Raw genomic sequence first — 15,946 nt, forward strand, 5'->3', positions numbered from 1 at the left:
TCATCTCTTTTAATGACTGCGTAATAAATCCTATTTCGCTTCATCATGCACCGTTTAATAAACGTAATATTTTTCTAATTCCATTGTAAAGTATAATCCAAGAAGTGGGTAGCAATAACAGTTTATTCACGGTAATTTCTTTAGTGTTGACACCAATTTAAACCATTTTTACAGCGCGAAATTTTCGACTCTCTGCCGGGCTTATTACAGTTGGCGGGCCTCCTTCTCCCCGTTGCGTTGATTTCTCATTACCCTCATCAGCAACATCAACATCATCGTCGCCGTCGTCCTCGTTCTTTTCACCGGAGTCCATGTTGGATAAATGCGCTCAGTTTATTGGATAAAGGGCGCAAGGCTCCGCCCCCATTTACGCCCATGCTCGCCCCAAACCCGGACGGCCTATTAAATTAGTTTGTGGAAAACGGGCGATGGATTCGGATCGTTGCGAACCAGACGACACCGCTAGTTTACTTAATAATTACGGGTTGGACAATTTAAATAAACCGGCTACGTTAAAAATGGTCGTGGGTAGTAGTACCATCGGTCCCAGACATACCATCGATAACATATTAGGATTGCCACCTAGGAAGGATCTGCATCATCACCATCACGATGCTACCGCGTTGATGCTACACCAACGGGATAGGAGTTCTTTTAATGATGAAAGTGCTGGTGAGTGAATATGTTCTCCAAATATCCCACAGTGTTTAAAATGATTTTTTTATTTAAAAGAAAAAACGCGTTTGTCGAGTGTTAAAATGCTCCGGCCGCCATTTTGGAAATATGACGCCCCTAAAAAAGTGCACGCACCTTTGTAACCCTAAAAATTGTCATCGGTTCGGAGCAGTTTCAATTTAGTTAGACTACAGCTCCACCTATGCGTATTTGCTGATTTTTTCCGATAAAATTCAATATTAAAATTAAAGTACGTACATTTTTTAGCATTGAAATAGGTGTGTAATTTGTTTGGCTACTCCTTTTTTACAATTTGAACGGTTTGCATATCAAGTACAATTAAATTATGCCATTCATTCTCATAAATTTAAGATAGAGTTCGCCACTATTTTTCTCAATCTTCAAATTAATGAACATATTTTAAAATATTTGCTTATCATATACATTAAAGTTATGCATGCGGCAATTAAAAATTATTCATCAATTGAAATAAAAACGGTTGTAATAATATTGAAGAAATAATTCATTCTTGTAGTGTCTCATGGTTTGTGTGCGATTTAGCTAGATTACAGCTCCACCTATGCATATTGGTGATTTTTTTTCAATAACCAAATTGAAGTATGTACACTTGTTAGCATTAAAATAGATGTGTAATTATTTTGGAACCTCTTTTTGTTTCACTTTATTAACATTGAAATTTTCCAAACACATTGTATATCAGGTACATTTAAATTATGCATGGATAGGGTTTCAGTCATTTATAGTAGCACTATGAAATACTTACAGGTTCAGATCCTCCAGGAATAATTTTTTGGCTTGATTTTCAAAGCAAGCCCTCGATTTCTAAGTCCTTTATAAGAAAAATTAATGGGAATATTTCCTTTAATTGAAAATGACAATATTACTTAGGGTGTTCTCTATTAATTTTATTTAAAGTTAAACCCAATTTAAGCAATAGTTTTGTAATTATGAGAGATTTAATGTTAAAAAAGTATTCTCATTAAAATAGGTCTCTTTCGCGTCAATAACATTAAAATTGTTTAAGCAATTTATGTATCAAGTACATTTAAATTATGCATGGATAGAATTCAATTCATTTTCATATACAATTTCTAAACCTTTAAAACTAAATTAGCAATAAAATTTGTCATTTGATACTTTTCGGATGAATTACTTCTTGATGTCTATTTTTTCTTAATTAATTAATTTTTTCTTCCAGGCAGATGGCCAATTTTTTAACTTTTTCCTCGCAACTGAATTTTTAATTTTTTTTAAAATTAATTAAATATTTCGGCAGTTGGAACGATTTTTCTCACTTTTTCAAAGAGAATCTTGCAGCCAAAATATTCGTTAATTAATATTCAGAATTTTTTAATTACTTTTTGTTTTTTTAATTATTTTTTAATTTTTTTAAATTTTAATTACAATTTGATTTTTGTCAGGGCATTGCATTAAATTTATTATTTTTTCCTGACAATTGAATTCGTAATTTTTATATTTTAAATTAATGTAAGCGCGTAAATTAAATTATTGAGCATATTTAAAGGAATTTTCAAATTATTTTTTTAAAATTATGCACTAATTAGAAATTATTTATCAATTGAAATTTATCTTGAAGTAGCTGTTTAATTATTTTGGCCTCTCCTGCTCTTCCGCTTTATAACATTAAAATTGTTTACAACAATTGCAACAACAACAATTTGCATATCAATTCCATTTAAATTATGCATAAATACGATTTCATTTATTTTCATAAAATATGAAGTCATTTAAAGGCAAACTCTGTATAATAACTTTTCCTTAGGACTTCTTTTCCTTGTACTCATAGAAAACTATTTTATTTACTAGTTCCAAATCTTCCATGAACAATTTTTTGGGGTTGATTTTCAAAGCAACCTCCTAAATGGGAAATCTTATGAGAATATTCCCTTTTATTGAAAACGACAATATTTCTTAGTGTTCTCTATTAAATTTATTGAAAGTTAAAAGGAATTATCAGAGATATTAACGAGTGACATTTACCGAGTACAAATCATTTCTAAGGTCTAATATTTTAAGAACTAATGAGAATATACCCATAAATCAAAAAGCATAACGTTGACAAAAGGATTCTGGTTAAACTTTCATTAAGGTCTAAACTAGGCCAGAGTATCCCGGAAAATATCGAAGATTTTACGCAGTGACATCCATAGGCATTGATTAAATTGAAACTTTATTGCCTCTACTTTTCTTAATCTTCAATTAAATTATTGAAAATATTTTCAAGAATTTACGCATTATATGCATTGAAATTGTGCACCAATCAGAAAGTATATATTTATTGGTATAAAAACAATCATAGTATTGTCAGAAGAAACAATTCATTCTTGCAATGTCATTGGTTCTGTGCAATTTAGACTATAGCTCCACCCATGTGTATTTGCTTATTTGGTCCGATAAAATTAAATATTTGAATTAAAGTACATACATTTTTTTGCCTTGAAATAGGTGTGTAAATAATTTAGACTCTACTTAACCTTTCACTTTAACAACATTAAAATGGTTTAAACAATTTGAATATCAAGTACATTTAAAGTATGCATAGATAGGATTTAATTAATTTTCATAAGCAATTTCTAGAGCTTTAAAAATAAACTTCTCCACTATTTTTCTTAATCTTAAATCCAATTATTGAGCATATTTTAAAGAATTTGCGAATCAGATACATTTAAGTTATGCACCAAAAAAAATTATTTAACAATAAAAAATATTGTTAAAAGAAATAATTCATTATTGGAGTGTCATCGGTTCTATTCAATTAACATAGATTACAGCTCCATCTATGCATATTTGCTAATTTTTCTGATAAAATTTAATATTAGAATTGAGACACGGAAATCTTTTAGCCTTGAAATAGGTGTAAAATTACTTTGGCTTCTCTTCCGCTTTAACAACATTAAAATTATATAAACAATTTGCGTATTAAATACATATAAATTATGCATGTAAAGGCCTTAATTTATTTCCATAAACAATTTCTGGAGCTTTCAAAATAAATTTGCAATAAAGTTAGCCACTATTTTTCCTTAGTCTTCAATCAAATTAATGCAATTTTTTTAAAGAATTATTTGAGAATTTTTAAAAAGTTCACTAATCTTTACTTTACTTCAGCTTTATTTGTTCCAATGTTTACAAAAAACATTGTAGGACAATGTCACAATGTGAAACTATATTATTTAAAGAAATTTCATAGATATATTATATACGTACTTATACAATCTATAGTTCCGGTTATTAAGTTATAATCATTACATCACAAATATTATAAAATATGTCAAAATATTTTTACATATATTTTAACAGTCTTGAATAACAAACAATTTTGGTATTATTTTCTTAGCCGATTTTACATACAGAAAAAAGAATAGAAAAAGAAACTAGATATTTGTGCACTTGAATGCTTATTAAATTTATTTAAACATTATTGATTATTGAATAATTGTCCTATTCAGATCATTGTAAAATTCATTGACCCTATAAAATAGGTAAGTACTTCATTAAGTAGGTGTTTATACAAAATAAATTTAAATTTACTTCTCGACAAACATCTAATACTCTCTGACAATTAGTTAAAAATCTTTATAGTGCAAGCACTCTAATACTCGCTATATCGCTCAAGTAAGATTTTATTAATGCCTTACCATATGCCTCCAACTTTTCACACAGAATGTCGTGATTTACAAAATCGAAGGCTTTCGAAAAGTATATCTATCATCAGCATTGTATTTTGTTAGTTAATGAATTTATAACTTTTTCTATTATTTGATAAATAGTTCTAATCGTAGATTTGTCCTTTCGAAAGCCATTCTGTCTATCATTTATTAATGAATACTTACCAAAAAGATATAAGTCTTTGATACAACATTTTTATATATATTTTTAATATTTGACAAAAGGGAAATCGGTCGATAATTTTTCTTTTTGTCTGTAGTAACTGACAAGTTTAGAGCATGACAAAGAGGACCAGATACTCCTATAGTCACTCCCTTCAAAACAGATACATGCACTTTATTGTGACAGATAGATTATTTGTTTTTAGAATTTTTCATAACTTTAATGATTTCTGTTTTAGTAACTGGTTAAAAAAATTGAATGTTCATTCCTGTTTTGATGCATTTGATAAATGTAATAATATTGGCCCCTTCTTCTTTTCTATTTTAATACCATTAATTTTTGTATAAACAATTTGCATAGTAAGTACATTTAAATTATGCATGAATAGGAAACTATAATTATACGTTAATAGATTTTTATTAAGTTTAAATTTTGTAATAAGGGTTATTGTATTGCCACGTATTACAGACCATCAAACTCTTGAATACCTGATTTTTGAAGGATATGGATAATATCTTCTTTTTACATCCCTAGTACCTTTGACTATATTATCTGAAGTGGAGATTTTAACATTGATTTTTTTTTTATACTCAAGCCAGTTTTAACATGTTTGAAATATACAAATATACAATCTAACTGTTTAGGCTATTAGGAGAAAAAACAGCAATATTTTAAGTTTTATTTCAGCTTAAAACAATTCTCGTAAAACTTGGGATCCCTTAAATATTCTAAATGTTTATTGCAACAATTTTTTTCAATAATTTGTTTCCTACAAGAATTCTTGTACCTATTTTAATAGTATTAATTTTTTTACAAATTAATATTCTGTCAAAATGGCCATTAAAAACATTCAAAAAAGCACCGTAGGAATTTTCCTGCGGTTCCCGCTTAATCTCAATAATTTTATTTTTGGATAATACCCTCTTTAGAATAAAATTATTTTTTTTTATCATCTTCAACACACAAAACTTAGGCATAATGATCACTAAGTGCAGTATTCAAAACATAGCCCTTTGGCTTAAAATCCGAATTTAAATTACAAAATATATTATCTATAAATTGAGATGAGCCTCTAACAGTTATTCTTGTTCCCTCGAATATGGTAAGTGATCAGTTAAAGCTAGTTATTAGATCTTAAAATAATTTGGTTTGGTTATTTTCTTCATACAAATTTGAATTAAAATCCTCAGGAACTATTATTTTGAAATTAAAATATCTTTTGTATACATAGGCCATTATGTTACATCAGAGGATCCTAAGGTTCTTCTATATGACAATATAACAACAATTTTTTTTTTTTGACCTACAGCTAGTACTATATTTTATTTATTACTAATTTTATTTATTTACTATATTTTATGTCTTTCACAAAATTATTTATCGATTGGACTAAAAAATAATTATAATATTATATTGACTTTTTACGATAAAATTTAATATTAGAATTGAAGTACGTACATTAGCATTGAAATAGGTATGTAATTTATCTGGCCTGTTCTTCTTTTTCGCTTTAATAACAATAAAATTGTTTGAACAGTTTGCATATCACGTACATTTAAATTATGCATGGATATTATTTAATTCAATTTCATATTTATTTAGATTTTATTTTTGTCTTCCATTTTTATCTAGATTTTATTCTAAGAACTTAATTGCTGAATTTTTATCTGTTAGGTTTTCTGGGATTTTTATATATACCTTATTTTTTATTTCTGTAGGGTTAACATTTCTCACCCAGTTCTTTTATTTATTTTGATCTGATTTAAATGTACTTTGTTTGAGTAATCTCAGAGATAATAATGGAAAAAATATATTAAAAGAAAGAGATGGTTTAGTCTTTTTTCTAAGTTTGAAATTTGAAACTAATTTTTTTATTTGACCATTTTTCATCAAGTTAAGCATAGTTTTTATGATTTTAATTGGTATTTTTTTAAGGTACGAGTTATCCCAGATAAGACATTTTTATACCACTAAATCTTTACAATTTACTTTAGTATCCTATTATTTTGCTAATATATTGAATCTTCCTATTTATTAAGTATAGGAAAATTATGTTAAAGACTTTTAGTTCAGGGTAATTATAATATTACAAAAGAGAACATTTATTTTGTAGGTTGAAATCTTTAGCCCAAGTTTCTCCATTATTTTCTAAAAATCATTTAAAGATTCTTTTATTTGTTTGTTAAGGCCTCCTAGTCTCAGTAATTTAATTTTTCTACCTAAATAGCTTATAAGAGAGATAGTTTTATCTTTAGATATTTATAAAATTCAATGTAATTTTACAATGAAAATGTAATGGTTTAAAAAACTATATAAATAAGCTTTCAAGGATTTACGAATCAAATACATCAATCAAACATTCTTAATCAACTAAAATAGAAATGATTATAATAATGTTACAAAAAAAAATTAATCCTTGTAATGTAATTTAGTTAGAATACAGCTCCACCTATGCCTATTTGCTGATTTTTTCCTATAATAATAATAATAATAATAATAATATTAGTCAGTTCACACAAAAACAGTTTGACTTCATCATCAAAAAAGCATAGAGACTGTTTTTCTTTTAAGGAATTTTCTTAATCTCTTAAATCCGCATAAGTCAACAAGATTTGATCGATTATAGATTACTGCTGTCGAAACTAAATTATAGCTTAGCTTTTAGAACATTGAGCGCTGAAATGGGTATCTAGTAATGATGTGTTTTGTTCGTGTTTTTTTCGTTCATCACCTTTCTACATATTCCTCTGTTTACTATTAAAATTGCCATAAAACTCTTATATGATCATTACTTAGTCAATGAGTATTATCATCACATATTGCGATTCCACATTTCACAATATTGTAAATATCATTTTGGATTATCAATTTACTACAAATAAATGCAGATATTGGGTGGAATGCATAAAAAGTAGTATATGCTAATGCTTCAAGTATGTACTACATTTCTAAAGTTTAGACTACACTAATGAAGCATATACTACTATGTACGCGATACACAGAAGAAGGTGCTATGCTTTGGAAGTAGTAGTATTTACTACAGTTTAAATAAAGTTGGTGTTTGACAAACTTCGGCCCCAGCGCCTTTGCCTTTCGGTCCATGCCTTTTATTTAAGTGTTTTAGTAAAAAATTGCAGTTTTTATGTATGTGCATCGTCAAAAGGTATACAAACAAAGAAGAGAATACAATAATGACGATTTATATAAAAAATTATTCAGGTAATTACCATAAATTTAATAAATTTTTCTATCCCAATCATCTAATCACGCTTTGGTATTTTAGATTTAACAGAGAAAATGTAGAGTGGCTTGGACATTATTTTCTCCAAGATGATAATGAACCGGTGGAAACAAGGGGTGGAGCCCTGTCACCGACTCAAAAAATGGAGGTTTTTTTGAGAAGTTTATGTGTTTCTAGTAAATTAACTTTGTAATTTGAAAAATGTAAACAACTTTTCTTACAGGAGATCCTGGATTTCAGCAAGGAGTTGGTGTTGATCTAGATGTCAATCAAAGCACTGTTTCCAGAACCTTAGCCACGGTATCTAAAGCAATTTATTCAAAAAGAAACAATTAGATAAAGTTCCCCAACACTAACGAATTGCTTAGAGTTGCTATTAATGAGGGAACACGTGGTGAGCGAATGCCCAGGGTTATAGGTGTTATTGACTGTACCCATGTAAACATAACAAAACCATCTATTCACGGTGATGAATACATGAACAGAAAAGGGGTATGCTCAATAAATATTCAAGCTACTTGTAATGCCCGAGAAATGTTTACAAGTGTGGATGCATCTCGGCCAAGCTCCGTGCACGACAGTCGAATTTGGCGAAACTCCATAGTGCATGGCATTATGTATAATAATGTGCACGAAGCAGCTTTATTAGGTGATAAAGGATATGGTGTTGCTCCGTGGTTATTGACACCATATAAAAATCCAACTACACCAATGCAAGAAAATTATAATTTAATCCATGCAAAGGAACGATGTGTCATAGAGCGCTGCTTTGGTCAGTTAAAACGGCGTTTTCCAATGCTCCAGTATACTTTTCGCCTAAAAACTGAAAACATTCCGGAACATATTGTTGAGAGTGCATTTGTACTTCACAATATAGCTAAATATCTACAAGATCCATACCATGATTTTGATCGAATTGAGATGGAAGTTCAGCATCCCAATGAACTAATGCCAGAGGGTAATCAAGCACAAATTCGAAATCAAGGTACACAGCGCAGAAATGAAGTTGCTGAGTTTTTATTTCGTAATGATAACTAACATACCTAATAATTTAAGTTACTATTATTATTATTATGATAATTATATACTAAATAGGTAATTTATGAAATGTTCAATAACAAACTGAAATATAAAAAAGTAACAACTAAATAAACTAATTATTTCAATTTTAAGTTTGTGACAAAATATCAAATTATAAAAGAAATAAATGGATACTACACCTCATATTATATTTAAATTATGGGTAAAAAACTAATTAAATGGTCAACTAACTGCCCACCAGCTTTGGCAAAATTTAGCAATGCAATCGCGGCCCGTTCCTGAGCTTCGGCTGAAGACTGTTGAGCTCGAGAAGCAGAAATTTGGGCTTCGGCTGCTTCAATTTGTTTTCGTAGACAGGTCGTTTGTAGTTGAATAAGTGTTCTTATCAGCTGCTTTAAAACCTTTAGGTGTCATGACTTTAACTTGTTTGGTGCCAGATTTAGAACTGAGGAAGTCATCTTCACTGTTTTGGAAGGAAACATCAATCTCATTGCTTACACCGGCCTGACATGCACCTGGTACTCTGGGTAGAACTGGCTTTTCTCCTACATTCCATAAGTCGTAGAATTCATGTTATTAAACTTTTTCAAAATTTGTTTTGTGTCTAGGTTTTTTCCCATTATTTTATTAAAACCAGTTGTTAATTTTTTTAGTGCATCTTCTTTTTCGTTTTTAATTTTTGGTGTCATCTTTTTATCAAATAAAATTTGATAACTTTCAAGTAGAGTAACAAATAATAATACTTGCTCATTTTTATCTTGTCCTAGCTCTTTTGTTGCATCGGAATCTGAAGAATTACTCATAGTTAAACCAGTATTATAATCACTGAACTTTTAAAAAGTTTGAATCCGAACCGAATTACACGAACACACTTAATACTAATAGACGCACTGATAGAAAAACAAGTTTTGACAAGTGTCTTGTCCATTTTGAGAAGTTTGACTTTTTTACCTTAGATACTTTTTTCTTAAGTAGAAGGTACTTCTGTTGGGCCGTACAGTGTAGTATTTACTTCATAAGTGATATATAAAAGCAAATGCTACAAAGTAAATACTTTTTAGCGAAGCATTAGCATCTACTACTTTTTATGCATCCACCCATTGTGAGCTTGATTTTCAGCTAATGCAGTGCATAATTTAAGTGTTCCTTTTAAAATAAATTTTATTAAACAGGTTAAGGTTCAAATAAATAGTGGATTCTTATATTTAATTTTAGATCTAATGGTAGTTAGGGTCCAAGGCAAGTAAGAGGAAATATATCCATAAAAAGCCAATAATATCATTAAACAAAAAAAAATATGTAGGTATTTGAAATAATAATTTAAAGTATTACATTATTAATACATTATCTTAAATCAATGCATAATTTAAATGTATCTTATATATATATTCTTTAAAATATTATAAAAGAGTATGATTGATTATCAAGAAGCATTAAAGAATTAAATATGCTGATTTTTTGAAACAAGTATAATTGCATTAAGAAACTTTAGTTAATTAATTAATTTTAAACTTAAACTTAATTTTCTCGATGATGCAAAAGTAAAACTTACTGCAAATTTATTTTATTATTTTTCGTATAAACATGTTTTTGTAATATTATCTTAAGCAAATTCTATTATTCTATTCTGTCATTTTATTTAAAAATATATTTCTTGTTTTTATCATAAAAAGGGTTTAAAAATATAAAGGAATTCCCATCCCAAACTTAAATTTAGTATACGCAATATTTTACTACATTTAGTTATGTAGTTGTTATAAATATGTATTGAAAACATTCATGTAGTTCTAGTTATGGATGGAACAAAGTGTGCAGAAATGTTGGCTTTATAATATATAGCAATACAGTTGAATACATTTTTCTAAAAAGACCTGTTGAAAAGTCTCTTATTATACAGGGTGTCCATTTATAAACTGACACATTTTAACTACTTATAAGTCGCGAACGAAAAATGACAACAATGTGCGGTTTTCACAGAACTTCATCAATATTTTTAAAGTTTTTTTTGACAGTGTTACCAAGTTTCAAAATTCACCTGAAATAGGAGGAAAAAAATTGATGATTTTCAAAGGCCGATTTCTCAAAAATTTTAATTGTAACACCCTGTACTTTTTAATTTCACATGAAAGCCTGTTAAATATCCTTTCCGAAAATGTATAAATTTTCTTAAATTCATTATTTTATTTTACAGAGCCAATTTTAGTAAATGACACTTTTTAAAAAATTTTCCTTTTGGAGTGGGCACTTTATTCTCCCGATCTAACCATTCCAGAGTTTTGTATATGGGTATATGTAAAAGACCGTTGCTACAATCCAACCCCAAGAAATTTTGATGAACTGCGCAGCAACATAGTAAACGTTTTCAACCAAATTACACCGCGTTTTGTAGCAAACGCCTTCGGCAACTTATTTCTCCATCTACATTTGTGTTCCAAACACAATGGGGGTCATATTCCGCAGCTAATTTATTAGTTATAAATTAAAATTAATTTCTTTAATTGTTTGTTGTTAAAATTATTGTAAATAGTGGTAATTTAATACATAGAATAAATACTTTTTATAGACATGGCAATAGCGCAAATTATTTAATTATGATCATGCTAAAGTGATACATAGGCAATTACCAGAAAATGTTCATCAATCACCGAACATGTATTCTAAGAAAATTTTCAAAAAGGTGTCTTTTAATTTACTAAAATTGGCTCTGTAATGAAAAATTATTAATTTAAGACAATTTATACATTTTCGGAAAGGGGATTTAACAGGCTTTTATGTGAAATTAAAAAGTACAGGGTGTTATATTTAAAATTTTTGAGAAATCGGCCTTTAAAAATCGTCAATTTTTTCCTTCTTTTTTAGGTAAATTTTGAAACTTGGCAACAATGTCAAAAAAGATTTTAAAAATATTGATGAAGTTCTGTGAAAACCGCACATTGTTGTTATTTTTCGTTCTCGACTTATAAGCAGTTAAAATGTGTCAGTTTATAAATGGACACCCTGTATATAATTAAATTATTTTATTACTAATTAATAAATAATTTAAAACCTATAACTAGGTACCACTTAAATTCCTTGCAAAATTATTAAAAATATGTAAAACATCAAACGCATTGGTTTTTGTTCCTGTTTATGATCGGTCCATGCATAATTGAAACGTACTCGATATGCAATTTCTTAAAAAAATGTAAATGAATTTTATAAATGATTGCAACATATTTTACGAATACATTCAAAGAACAATTTAAATTGTTAAAATTTATAATAAAATTATCTTTAATAGAATCAGTTTGACTTTTATTTCAATTAATAAATAATTTATTATTAATTTAAATTATTAAACATAAGAAAATTAAGTCGTATCTTAAGCGCATTGGGGAATTTAAATGTAAATATCTCGAAAAGGGTAAACCGTAGCGAGATTTTTAAAGTATAAATTTTTTAGGCAAAACTGTTGGAACAATGCAGATTTAAAAAAAAATCTAAATGTTGCTGACGGGGCTTTATGACGTAATTTAAAAAAAAGGGTTAATTTTGAGATTTCAAATATATTCCAAATTTTGTTAAAAATTAAGAAAAGAAGAATTTTAATTAATGGTCAAATTTAAAAAAAGAGTTCAATCACCTTGTATCTTACTTGTCTTTGACTTTCTACTAGAAAAATGTACGTTAACCTAGAAAAAAATGCTGTTAACCCAGTTATACGGTTATACGGAACATCCTGTATAATCGTTCTTTTACATAATTAAGGCAATTAATAGACAATTTATTTCCTATAATTTTTTGTGAAATTAGGATAATTTTATTTCATTATTCTATGACAAAAAGCTAATTAGTTTTAATGCCTTTTTAATTTTTTTTTGCCTTTACTTTGTACGTTGTGTTGTATATTTTTTAAAACCTCTTTGCACACTTTTTTGCCGCATTTCTTGCTCCACCTTCCGCCTTTTACCTTAAGGGTAAGTCTTCTTTCTAACTTACAGTAAACTTATGTATCTCAAAATTATATTTAATTTTATTTTATTTGTTAACTTGGTTTTAATATTTTATATTTGAACTATACCTCTATATTTCTTGTACAAAGAGTATTAAGAGAGCTACTTCGCGTAAGCTTGTATTAAAACGAGTCTTGTGGATCGGTTATATAATCGGTAGGTGATCCTATTTGTCATATTTTTACTATTAATATTGTTTTATAACTATAACTCTGTATTTTAAGGACAAATAAAAAAGTTGTGAATTTGAAACTTAAAATTTATTTATTGCTCGAGCAAAAATTTTGTTCTAATATAAAATATTTTTAAATAAGCAAACGATAACTCAAAACTACCCTAATATACTATATCAAAAAAAAACGTATTGAGCTAATAAACATTTCCATTATACGCCGGTTTTTAAATCCCTATTATACCAACAAGCGAGCGAGTGAGCCAGCGAGACCCTTAAGTAATTCGAAATAAAACTGCCTTGTTTATCGCTCTCCTAATCTAGATTATATCACTTACTACTTACTAAATAAAACCCTGCACGAATCAGTCCATTAACTCGGGGTCGCTTTTGTTGTTTTCCGATTCATGTTTTCTCTACCGTGTATATAAGCCCTCTCCTCTCCTCTCTCTCTCTATCTCACTTCTCTTCTCCACTTAATTCTACAGTGTGTTTTGTTTCTTTGTTACGGAACGGATAAGCTCTTTGTTAATGTTAATAGTCTCGCTCTCTATGTTCAATGTGTCAACGTGTCTCGTTTTATTCAATCATGTTTAGTCACCGTATTAATCTAAAAAAGATTCTTTTTAATATATGTTTTGGGGGTCGGTTTCGAGGGTATTATATGGTGGTTTTAAACAAGATGTTTATTAAATTCTTTCTGATTTTTTTATAAACAGTTACAAAATATATTTTAAATCTATGGGAAAAAACTTGTCAGTATTAATGTTAAGATGATAAAATAAAATCCTCCATAAAATATTGGGTGTCACAACTGCAGCAACCAGCAACAAAATGTACCTATTGGTGTGGACAAGGCTTTATAATTAGGTAGACCACTGTTCAGAACATTCGCCAATTTTTTACGCGTGTCCCAAGATGTCGCTTATGTCGTGTCGATCAGCTCCTCACTCCATCCTTGTCGCACTGCGGTTAATAAAGCTTTATTTAATTTGATGTTATACAGAATTAAAGTAATAATGATAAATGCTTGATGTATTGTGTATTAAGAGGAAGTTAGCTTGGACCGATATAAATGGATCTTACCAGGTTAAAGTTTATGTCGAATTGGTTAAGCACTAGATAAAATCTCCCGAATTTTATTAATATTTCCCCAAAGACTTAAATTATTAATAAGACGAAAAGTCGTTAATAAATTAAAAATAATTTTATCGAGCGTGTCACCGAGCGACGTAAACGCCGGTGAGCATATTCGTGAGTCCTAATTGCTTTGCATTAATAATAAACGGAGCAGATTTCAGATAAGGATTTTAGTAATTGTTAATAGCTCCTTTGCATGCGCTCATTTATTTATAATTACCGCTTAAATACAACTAGCTGTTTGTCCGAGTGGAGACAAAGGGGGCCAACTTAATATTTAAATAATAAAGCCATTCGATATTTCCAGGGTTTTGGAAAAAATACTGAATTGGCAACTAAGCTTGTTAAGTGAATCAGAAAACATGAAAGGTTTATTTAAAAAAATGCAGAGTCAGGTGGCCACTTTATTCATTAATATACAAGATATTTTCAGATGTTTAGTACCGGTATATGATGTAAAAAGGTGAAATGGACAAACATTAGCAGTTTTGTAAGTACTATTCAAAAACATCTATCTCTAGATTGTTATATTTCATCCACTTGCCTCTCTCCCTATCGCAGATGTGATGGAAACATTATTAATTTCTTCACTTTGTCTTTCAGCAAAAGATCTGATTTTATGGCCTTCATAGATCGACCAGTATGTACTGGTCCCATATGGGTGTGAGGTGTCTTCTACAGGGTCATGTATATGGTCATACCATTTTTCGATTATTGTAATGCCATTCTCTTTACATATATTCCATTGGAGGTCGGCAGTAGCTGCGTGAGCCGACAATTTTGCCAGCTGAGACAACATGGTGAATGAATAGTTAGTCACATGCTGTCCGGTACAGTCTATATTTTTGGTCTGTGCTGGTTTTTAGGATTTTTGTCTTAAAATATTTAGTTGCGATCACTTGCTTGTAGTCCGTCTCTATTTTCAGTTCTCCATGCTTGAGTCACATCCAAGTATCTGTGTTCATTCTCTTTACTTTCCATACGTTAATTGTTTTTTGATCCTTTTCCTCTTACTTTTATTTGAGCCTTGATCTTTATCACTTTTTTTGTTTCAGTTATATTTGTGGTTTTTGATGTGGCTATTGGAGCTTGTTCACGTTGTTTTCTCGCTTTTCGTCAGTAATCCATTCCGAAATATTTGTCATATTTTTTTAGTTCTAGATGTCATGCTAGTCTCCAAGTTGCAACCCCTTCGCTGATGTTAGTGAGTCCTCTTTATTTATCTCTTCTTTGGGACATTCTACATCAGATTTTGAGTGTAGCACGCCATGGATGGTCAGGTACCTTCCTGTTACCCGCGGTGAGCTAAGTCGTGAGGATTCCTCTAATTCTTCTTGAGTATTGCTGGTTAAGTCTCTTGTTCATCTACTTGTGATTTTGAGTGCTTTCGTCAACTTTTATATTTGTCCTTTTTAATGTTTTTCTGTTTGAAATTGCTATTTTGGCACAGTTTTCAATTCCAACCTCCATACATGTCATTGCTGAATTATTTTAATATACCCAATTGAGTTTGAAGCTCGCTGTCATCTTTGGCTATCAGCTTCAAATCGTCAACCGTACAGTAGATCACTAATTTTGATTTTTTTCCCTTTAACAAGTTAAGTGAAACTAAAGCAGGTACACAGAGCAGTGGCGGTAATGAGTCTCCTTGATTCTGCACCTCCTACGAATTTCCTCATGTTTCCTAATTTTCTTTATTAAAAAACTTCTTGGTACTTATGCCTGTGACTCAAATCGACCTGTATTTCATAATTTTAGCATTGTATTATCAGGACTAGCGACATCATTGACTTATTTTTCATCCAGAAGTGC

General features: G+C 29.4%; 1 protein-coding gene across 1 annotated transcript in view; it reads left to right on the forward strand.

Moving 5' to 3' along the window:
* The first annotated feature begins 428 nt into the window (after positions 1 to 428).
* LOC126744799 (retinal homeobox protein Rx-like) overlaps positions 429 to 15,946 on the forward strand; it is a 70,052-nt gene continuing 54,534 nt past the window's right edge. Inside the window, exon 1 of the mRNA XM_050452359.1 lies at positions 429 to 672. Coding sequence (XP_050308316.1) covers positions 429 to 672 — 244 coding nt within the window. The remainder of the gene's footprint in view (positions 673 to 15,946) is intronic.

Source organism: Anthonomus grandis, chromosome 14 (assembly GCF_022605725.1).
Source record: "Anthonomus grandis grandis chromosome 14, icAntGran1.3, whole genome shotgun sequence".
NCBI classification, from domain to species: Eukaryota; Metazoa; Arthropoda; class Insecta; order Coleoptera; family Curculionidae; genus Anthonomus; species Anthonomus grandis.